The 10,296-nt window shown below is 47.2% G+C and overlaps 1 protein-coding gene across 1 annotated transcript in view; it reads right to left on the bottom strand.

Annotated features, from left to right (window-relative positions):
* LOC112074276 (heat shock protein beta-8) overlaps positions 1 to 8,709 on the bottom strand; it is a 14,608-nt gene extending 5,899 nt beyond the window's left edge. Inside the window, exons 1-2 of the mRNA XM_024141472.2 lie at positions 8,152 to 8,709; positions 5,130 to 5,193 (exon numbers count right to left, since the gene is read on the bottom strand). Of these exons, the coding sequence (XP_023997240.2) occupies positions 5,130 to 5,193; positions 8,152 to 8,554 (467 nt within the window). The 5' untranslated portion in view covers positions 8,555 to 8,709. The remainder of the gene's footprint in view (positions 1 to 5,129; positions 5,194 to 8,151) is intronic.
* Positions 8,710 to 10,296: the final 1,587 nt, after the last annotated feature.

Raw genomic sequence — 10,296 nt, 5'->3', positions numbered from 1 at the left:
GTACTGAGAGAACTGATACAACCTGCGAAGTGGCTTCCTGCTTAGTTTCGACACCATCACAGTCAAAAACCTCTCGAGACTACAGAGTCGCAAACAAACCTAAGCAGAGGGTGATTTGACCACCAACATAAAGCGTTCCCCTCTACCATGCGGAGAAGAGGCGTGTAGAGAGACCCACTGTACGCCGATCCTCAGATCGTTCCACAGGAAGTTAGACATGTGACACTCTTTGTGTAACTGCGATCAGAAAATGTGATGGAAGATATGTAGGAAATAAGCAACAAACCACAGTAGCCAAAGTTAAATTAAGTCTCTAAATCAAATAGATCAATGATATCCCCAACGAAGGGAAAGCAGTTTACCGTAGAGAAGGCGGTCAGTTATGTACAACTATGGCTCAAGACCAAATACACCCTTTGTTGTAGAGGGAGCTGACTTGCAGAGGCAAGACACAATCCCAACAAAGCATGGCTCTTCCCCAGAAGGCAAAAGACAAGGAGCAAATTAGGAGATGCATCAAAACAAGGGCGCTGTGCAAAGTAGGTAACTGACAGATGAACAGCCTTAGCATGAGAATCAATACACTAAGTGGCGTAAAATGCTCTCAATGCCACAACCATAAGATCACTAACGGGTGCCTGACAATGCTGTTTTAAAAAAAAAGGAGATTCGAAGCTCTAACTAGAACGAGACAAGTCGATGTCTATCGCGTGCAACATGCACGTGAAAGAACAAAAACAAAGTAATTAGCCTGCTGGAAAATAAGTTGCAAACTTTAGAAGATGAATTGACCAGCAAGAAAGGCAGAGATGAGACGAAACATGAGATATGTCTTGTATCAGAAACGAGGAAAAAAGACACCTTTCCAGCAACGTGATGGTCAAACTGATGATCGATGAGGAACTTGCCCTCCGAGAAGTGAATTTGTATAGCAACCAAGAACCGATCTGTGAACGATGCCAAAGGATCGGGCGTTGAAACAGCAGTAAATTACCTGAGGAGACTGCTGACAACCCTAGAACGCTAGTGAATATCCCTGCATGGGTGAAACTGAATCTTCGCAAGCTGAGTGAACTATCAACTGACCAAAGTGATTCAACATCATGAAAGCACACACGGAGCGTGGTGAAAGGAGAATCAAAATCCACAGCCAGTCCATTCGATTCGTCTAGGACCTGTCTGCTAGGCTGAGGAGGAAAACGCAAGGTAACTGAAGATACATTCCGGATGCAAGACTCAATCAGAACAATTCAAATCTCAACTCTGCCGTTGCCTCTGGCAGTTGCTGTGGGATGGGAGGAAGCAAAGGATTGGAACTCCACAATGCCGTCAATGAAAGCCCTAATCAAGCGTACAAGAAACCTTTCCAGTTGAAGAAGAGCGCCCCCTGTTCTGAGAAGAGGATTAAGTAGAAAAAAACTATGTGCCACTAGGCTGACAACAGTGTATGCCCCTAAGTAGTCAGCTTTACGGTATAATTGAGATGAAATTAAATCATATTCCCTGCGCTGCCCCAAATAAATCTATAATCTACTTTCCCCAGTAACTATTCTTCTCTAGGAGTAAAGTAACGATAGGAAGTAGCTTGTAACGCGTTTGCCTCTTCCTCCATCGCGACCAAAACACAGCGGTGATGAAGTAGCTAATGAACGTAACTTTCATATTAAAACAAAGAACGACATATCGACATGAACAAGAACCACCACTTTTAATTAGATACAACAGATAACAAACGACGGTTAGACCGTGAACGCTGAACCGTAAGAGAGCTTACTACATAATAAACCACGAAGACATTGACGAGTACTGAAGAGACTGATAACAACCTTCCGAAGAGCAGGCTACAGACTAGCACAAACGAAACAGTCCCGTGTGGTGCGACATAACACAGAACGAGAAACAATCACTGCCGAAAAACCAAACGAGGTTTATCTGAGACGGAACAGCCTACCGACGTTACATATTATGGTCTCATATGATTCAGACAAGAACCTATCGTCAAAGTCACGCTGCCCTAAATTGGAGAACCAAATCAGGCAACACATTTAAGCCCCACATAAGCGTAATAGCGACAGATGAGAAACTTATAAGACTGAACCCACCCAGCTCACGTCGACTGAAACCAAACCCAAACCCTATCCTATGAAGCGTTAAACAAAGGAAAATTAAGGTCGTAGACGTAGAACGGTGGAGAGGTACGCCCCCCACTCGCACAACCCTCGCCGCCCCAAGACTGCGGACTCCGGCCGCAAAAACTGAACCTCAAGGCGAGGTCTGGTGGCATCTGTCACGTGGCGGCTCCGGCTCCGGACGTTGTCCCCACCCCACCATAGTCGATAACCTTGACCAACGCGACCCTTGCCGTAGCCTCTCCTGCAACCAAACCCTTGATGCCACCCTCCAAATTAACCCCCACTGGGGTAATCCTGAAAGGGCGAGCACGGCGGAGAGAATAGGCTGGATCACACCAAGACCGTGTAGATGAGGGCAACACCGAATGAGGCAGCCCGGATATCTTGAGAGGGCAGCTCCGACTGAGGGCGTGAGCTCCGGAATCTGAACAAGGACATGCTCACCATGTGGCGTTGGGCTGACGGCTCTGGCTGCTCATGCTGGCTGACGGCTCTGGCTGCTCATGGCTGCTGCGGCTACTGGGCTGCTCAGTGGTCTCGGCTGCTGCAGCTGCTGAGACTGATGGGACCAAACCTTGCTGCATGGCTGGCTGGCGGCTCTGCGCTGCTCATGGGCTGCGTGCGCGCTGACTGCATGGCTGGCTGGCGCTCTGTCTGGCGGCTCTGGCGCTCAGTGGCTGGCTGGCGGCCTCTGGCTGCTCATGCTGGCTGGCGGCTCTGGACTCTCTGCGATATGGGCTCCTGGCGGAATCTTCTAGGACGGCCTCCAATCGCTCTGGCGGAAGCTTGCCACGCTCCTGTCTGGTACTGAGCGGACGAACTCTTGAAGCAACGAACTCCCATCTGGCAGACGGCTCTGAAGGCTCAGACCAGGACGGGCGGCTTTGAAGGCTCAGTACCTACAGTGGACTACTGAGCGGCTTTGAGAGCATGCACCTAGTACAGAATACAACCTGTGGTAGCTGAGGAGCTATCGGATAGCAGCCGATATTGAAGCGCTCTGTGCGAGTACAGACGGCGGCTTTTAAGTACTCCTAAGGACAGACGGCGCAGTTCAGGCGGCGCTTGAGCACGCACGGATAGCTTCAGACGGCGGTTGAGGCAGGACTTGATACGCGAGGAGCATCCTGTGGCTGGCCGCTGGGCAGACGGCCCTATGAGAGCTCTGGACGGCTGAGGCCAGCACTGTAGGCCTGGTGGACAGTATCCCAACCTGTGGTGCCGGAACTGGAATACCGGTAGCTGGGAGACTATGCTATATGATGAGTCTCTACGCTTCGCTTCAGAGGCTAGGCGGGAGCAGCAACAGGACCGCCACATACTCTGGAGGCGCACGAGCTTGCGTGCGTGTACTGAGAGACTGATAACAACCTGTGGTACTGAGGAGACTGATAACAAACCGTGGGTACTGAGGGAGACTAGCGATAACAACCTGTGGTACTGAGTTGAGTAATGATGACAACCTGTGGGTACTGAGGAGACTGATAACAACCTGTGGGTACTGGGAGACTAGCTATACCTGTGGGTACTGAGGAGGACTGATAACAACCTGTGGGTACTGGCTGGAGACGATCGACCTAGACGCGCGACGAGGAACTGCGATAATAACCTTAGTGGTGCGTACTGAGGAGACTGCTGATAAGTCTGGGTGGACTGGAACTAACTAAGGACTATAAAACCTGTGGGTCTGAACGGGCTATCTTGAGCAGACATGGATAACAAACGGATAGGCTTGGTACTCAGGAGACTTGATTAGTCCTCCGGGGACCTGGCGGGTGAGGCTGATAACACGACCTTGGTGGCCAGAAGGCTATCTGGGGAGACTTGCTGATAGTCTGTGGGTACTGGGAGACTGCTGATATCGTGGGTACTGGCGAGAACTGCTATAGTCTGCCGGTACTGGGCGAGACCCGCTGACACCGTGGGTACTGCGGGACCCGCTGTGTGAAAACAACCCTGTGGCCGGCGCTGAAGGGATACTCGGGACGCACCGAAGATTGCTGAAAGGACTATAACCTGTGGTGGGTACGGGAGACTGCTTGAAACCTGTGGTACTGGGAGACTGCTGATAGACTGTGCGTACTGGGAGACTGCTGAAAACTGTGGTACTGGGGAGACCTGCTGACAAACCTGTGGGGTACTGGGAGTGACTGCTGAAAACCCTGTTGGGAGGAGGAACAGGGCTCTGGAGACGCACAGGAAGCCTGGTACTGGGAGAAGACCGTGGCTGACCACTGTGGGTACTGGGTGAAGACCGGCTGAAAAACCTGTGCGTGTAATCACTGGTGTATGGCGGAGGAACCGCTTGGGCAACTGTGCGTTGGGGTACTGGGAGACCCGCTGCAAAACCTGTGGGAGCGAGTAGACTGCTGAAAACCTTGGTAACTGGAACCTCTGACCAACTTGTGGGTACTGGGGAGACCGTTCTGAACAATCCTGTCGCGGAGTTACTGGGAGACTGCCTTACAATCCCTCCGTTGGCGATCCATGGCTACCCCAGGGCGTACTGAGAGCCTCTGCAACAACCCTTGAGCCACTGAGCCTGCCTAACCTACCTGGTTGTATGCTCCCAGAGAATCCCAAGCGGCCTCCGGCACTCTCCTTGTCGACGCCCCACCCTGTCGATCTCCTCCCAGTTGATATCCCAGATCCTTCACCTGCTTCCGTGCCCTGTGGTACTGCGCTACGACCGCCCTTGACTAAGATCTGATCCGCCGGGTACCTGCGGTGCGATGCCTTGGCTACAACCCTTTTGTGATAGCCTGGCCTCCATCTCTTCACGATACCGCTGATAGACTTGTGTACTGAGAGAACTGCTGATAGTATGGAGAGGTACTGATGAGACTGCATAAGTAAAGTGATCCTAAAGGCGCATTGGTTTATCGGTTCTTGTTGTTGTTTTTGTTGTTGTTGTTGTTGTTATTGATGTTATTGTTTTTGTTTTTGTTGTTGTTTTAGTTGTTGTTGTTATTGTTCCAGGCAGCTATGGATACTCACTGTATCTTCTTTGTGAAGTTCTTTGTCACGGTGCCTCCTTCCTCCTGCTTCTCTTCATGTTTCCCTGTGGGAAAAACAACATGAAATACAATGAACAGAGTGCAACGACCCCCAACAAGTGATACTTTGTCAAATTGTGTAATCTCTCTCGCTTGGTCATAGCTTCTGATAAGTGGGAGATGCAATCAACAACATGTCATGTGGCAAAAATCTCGGTGTCGTTATCTAAAACGCAGGATTGTAGAGTCCAGAAGTTAACATGGAGTTTAGACATAGTCCTTGGTGTAAGGGTGGGTCATATAATTAAATTAAATTCAACTCAAAGGGGCAGCAGGTAGCCTAGTGGTTAGAGCGTTGGGTCAGTAACCGAAAGGTTGCTGGATCAAATCCACGAGCTGACAAGGTAAAMATCTGTSGTTCTGCCCCTGAACAAGGCAGTTAACCCACTGTTCCCCGGTAGGCAGTCATTGTAAATAAGAGTTTGTTCTTAACTGACTTGTCTAGTTAAATAAATTAAAAAAGGACTTTATTATAATCACAGGAATGACACAGAACACACCTCCCCATTTCCCATATTAACCCTACTTCTTCTCAGATGATGAAATCGCCAACCCTGACTGAGGGAGGAATAGAGAAATGGAAAGAAAGATCTGGAAAGCCCCAGAATGAAGGCTTCATCTTAATAAAGTTCTGTTTATGACTTCTGTCTGTGCAGCTGCTCTACATGCTAAATGTCAGTGTAGCAGCCGCTGCCCAACACCCCTACCCTCTGCTCCGTCCCACCCAGCTATGTGCAACCTTATACCCCCGCGGTGTGACGTCTACACCTGAGGAAAGTGCTGGACTGGCCTAGAGCTCTTGGAGAGACCTAGAAACATAACAAGCTCTGTCTGGAAAGAACAGAAACGTAACCTCTGGTCTGGAAGAGAACAGAAACGTAACCTCTGTCTGGAGAGAACAGAAACATAACCTCTGGTCTGGAAGAACAGAAACATAACCTCTGTGTCTGGAGAGAACAGAAACATAACCTTCTGGTCTGGAGAGAAACACACGCAACGCACCAGACTTCACTTTCAGTCTCCCTGAACCCTCTCACTCCTCTCAGTCTTCCTGAACCTTCACTCACCCTCTCTGTCTCCCTGAACCTCTCACCCTCTCAGTCTCCCTGAACCTCTCACCCTCTCGTCTCCTGAACCTCTCACCTGCTCTCAGTCCCTGAACCTCTCACCGCTCTCAGTCTCCTGAACCTTCTCACCCTCTCAGGTCTCCCATGAACCTCTCACCCTCTCAGTCTCCCTGAACTCTACTCCTAGTCAGTCTCCCGAACTCTCACCCTCTCAGTTCTCCAGAACCTCTCACCCTCTCTCAGTCTCCTTGAGGCTCTCATCCTCCCTCAGTCCCGTGTGGTACGGATGTCACATTCCTAACTGCCTTGGTAACACACTCAGACTGCACTTGTCAGATCACATTAGTTTCTTAATTGCAAGTATGATATACATCCATTCCAAGTGTCTTTTTTTCTGCAGCCCCAAGGACACACTGCTTTGTGATAACTCAGAAACTACTACGAGGCAAAAACTCTGTTCAGCCAAAGTTAGGTTGACTTTTGACGGTTACTATCTACACATGACATGAGAGAAAGCACGTACTGGCCATGTCAACCCCGACTTTAACATGCTTATGACATGCTCTCACAGACACACATTTAGAACAGGTCAGGTCACAGAGGCAGGCAGGCAGGAAGAGCCCCCAGAGGCAGGCAGGCCTTAGCTCCATGGCGCTAGCTGACTGAATGACCCTAATGGCATACCAACACTGTGTTTATAAAAAGCTCYGTATGAGGCCTAGTCTCTTCTCTCTGGTAACTTACACTCCACCTGGCATTCTTCAGTTGTCCGTTAAATATTTAGTCTACAGTCTAAAGAAGCCATGGACAGCTTTAAATATATTTTATACTTATTTCAACCAACATTCAGGACCTGGTAAAAACATAACAAACTCAAAGATTGTATGGATGCCCTGGATAGAAGGTTTATATAACCCCTGTACTTATTTAGTTCTACAATCAGTAGTTCATTTTACTTCAGTAAATCAGTTCAGTGCTTGGTAACAAAACAAACTCAGAGATTATACTGTATGAATTGATTAAATACTCAAGGGGGGTGTAGGCACTAATCAGCTATCGCCAGGCAGAATAATACTTCCAGAAACAAGCTGTTCAGTGTATTTGGTTCCTAGGATCAGAGCATGGTAGCACAACAAGAGCATATGATTAAATAATTACTGAAGGGTCTAGTCAGCTATCACCGGGCAGAATAACAGTTCCAAAACATTCTCTAATACTAACAGCAGTGTGTTGCTTGTCTCCTTCTGGACAGAGACTGTTGTCATGGGCCTTCCTCACTTAAATCTATATCTGTCTCATGGGTGAGTGATTCTGGAGGCATCTGAACAGGTGCCTGGGCTTGATGAACAGGGCTGGCAATCTGCAAGTCATGGACCCTACTGCCCCATATACTGTAGGTTGTAGGCTATTCAAACATCCTTATCATATGAGCTGGCTATGAGAATATATGATGTACATATTTTAAACATGAATATAACTATTTTGTAAATAATCCTGTCTGTTGTGTACTTTAATTGTATGTATGAGATGATGCATATCATTTCATTTTCAAATGTGACACAATAGCCTATATAAGTACAGTTGTTAATGTTTCTTATTGATCCCCAAAGCACCTGCACTCTGACAATAGACACTTTTTTCTTAGATGTGTTCAAGTCAATTACTGTATATTTGAAGTAGGACTATGGCTATATTCAATCCGTATTGCGGAAGTTCAGCGTTACRGTGTGATTGAGATTTAAAGGCAATGTTCCCGCGTTATCGGAGACTACGTTCACTGTAAACACTGCAAACAGTATGACGCCTCAATCGGAAATTACCTTTACATTTATATCGCGCAATCTGTAACGCCGCAGAGATACACATTGAATAGAGCCTAAACTAATATGTCCTCACCTGATACTTCTACAAACCCATCTTTGGTTTTGATGTTAAGTTCCTCTGGTTTGAAACTGTGGACGTTCACACAAACTTTCCACGGCTCTCCCGGCGTCTGGGTCGGAGAGCTGCGGGGGGACTCGCTGTATCTCGTGCTGTACACAGGCGGCTGCCCAGTCGATGCACGCGTTGGTGGAAACCCTGTGCGCAGAGTGCCCGTGAATGGTGCGGAAAGCCGCGTGCTGAGCCGGCTAGGCCGAGCCCAACCGGGCCAGTCCATTGACAAGTCTTCAGGGAAAGGGGACATCCCAAAGTCATCGTCCATAAACCGAGAGGCCAGTGACGGACTCTCTCTGAAAGGGTCTCGGGGGACCCTCTGCCTACTACCCAGCGTTCCCAGAGTGTAGAAGTCTTCTGCCATGATCAACTGGCTGCTGCTCCAAATAAGAAAAGTAAGAAAAAAGTTTACTCTGTCCAAGTTTACTCTCCCCAAGCTGACAATTGCCAAAGTAATATAAATATATAGTAGACAATGAGAAAAAAAAATTGTAAACCAGATGATTTCCTAAAAACAAATTTGTATCTATGTTCTTCAAGTGTTGCGCTCAAGACAGTTACGCATTGAATCACCCCAAAATAACGGACATCGACTTGTGACGACCCCTTCCCTTAGTATCCTCGAAGTTGAATACGGTCTTTGAGTTTAACTGACCTTATATCGACTGGAAGACCGTTTTATATGGCTACCGTTTTGCCTGACGGTGAGTGTGCACAACAATGTCCAGAAAGTGTGCGGTGCCTCTGGGCGCCACAACGCAACAGCTGACAGAAGAAGCCCCTCCCTGTCCGTCCAAGTTTAGCCATTAGCGCTGGATGGTGTCACTGGTCCAACAGTCTTGTCCGTTGAAACCATCCATACCCCAGTGACTCATTATCTTTTTAATAGAAAATAACRCATGGCTTCAGGCGCAGCCTGGGAGATAGGTGGAGACTCAGAGGCTGGGGGAGAGCAAGGGGCAAACACACTGATGTCACCATACGGATAAAACAATATAACTAATGAGTCAGGTTTGTCAGTATGTATGACATGTATTTACGGTGTGTCTGTACAGTTGGCCGTAGTCAAAAAATACTTTAGGGTTAGTGATTTTTCCAATAGAATCATATAGGATTGCCTAGTTAAATATAGGTTACATTAAAAAAAGGATTGTCACCTCTATCAGAATCATATTGTAATCCTATCGTTTTGTTCCTGTCGAAAATACAAAATGTATTTTTTAACCTTTATTAGTCAGTTAAGAACAAATTCTTATTTACAATGAAGGCCTACCAAAAGGCAAAAGGCCTCCTGCAGGGGCAGGGGCTGGGATTAAAAATAAAACAAATAAAAATAAATAACATATAAATATAGGACAAAACACACATCAAGACAAGAGAGACAACATGACACTACATAAAGAGAGACCTAAGACAACAACATAGCAAGGCAGCAACACATGACAACAACATGGTAGCAAAACAACATGGTAGCAGAACAAAACATGATACAAACATTATTGGGCACAGACAACGACACAAAGGGCAAGAAGGTAGAGACAACAATACATCACGCAAAACAGCCACAACTGTCAGTAAGAATGTCCATGATTGAGTCTTTGAATGAAGAGATTGAGATAAAACTGTCCAGTTTGAGTGTTTGTTGCAGCTCGTTCCAGTCGATAGCAGCAGCGAACTGAAAAGAGGAGCGACCCAGGGATGTGTGTGCTCTGGGGATCTTTAACAGAATGTGGCTGGCAGAACGGGTGTTGTATGTGGAGGATGAGGGCTGCAGTACATATCTCAGATAGGGGGGAGTGAGGCCTAAGAGGGTTTTATAAATAAGCGTCAATCAGTGGGTCTTGCGATGGGTATACAGAGATGACTAGTTTACAGAGGACTATAGAGTGCAGTGATGTGCCCTATAAGGTAATCACAATGACACAAAATATATTGCTTAAAACAGCCACCTGTGGCTGTGCAGGGAATCTCAACTTTTATACCAATATTATTCTAACAGGTTTATCCTTCACTGTGCGTGAATGCAATAACTGTAATTACAGATTTAATTTCCTTATGTTTCCTGACGAAGTTGTGAATGTTTCAATCATGTTTACATTTCACATT

This window comes from Salvelinus sp. IW2-2015, unplaced genomic scaffold (genome assembly GCF_002910315.2).
Source record: "Salvelinus sp. IW2-2015 unplaced genomic scaffold, ASM291031v2 Un_scaffold2557, whole genome shotgun sequence".
Classification (NCBI taxonomy): domain Eukaryota; kingdom Metazoa; phylum Chordata; class Actinopteri; order Salmoniformes; family Salmonidae; genus Salvelinus; species Salvelinus sp. IW2-2015.
The sequence above is the reverse complement of the archived record's forward strand: the minus strand, read 5'-3'. Positions and strand labels throughout refer to the sequence as shown.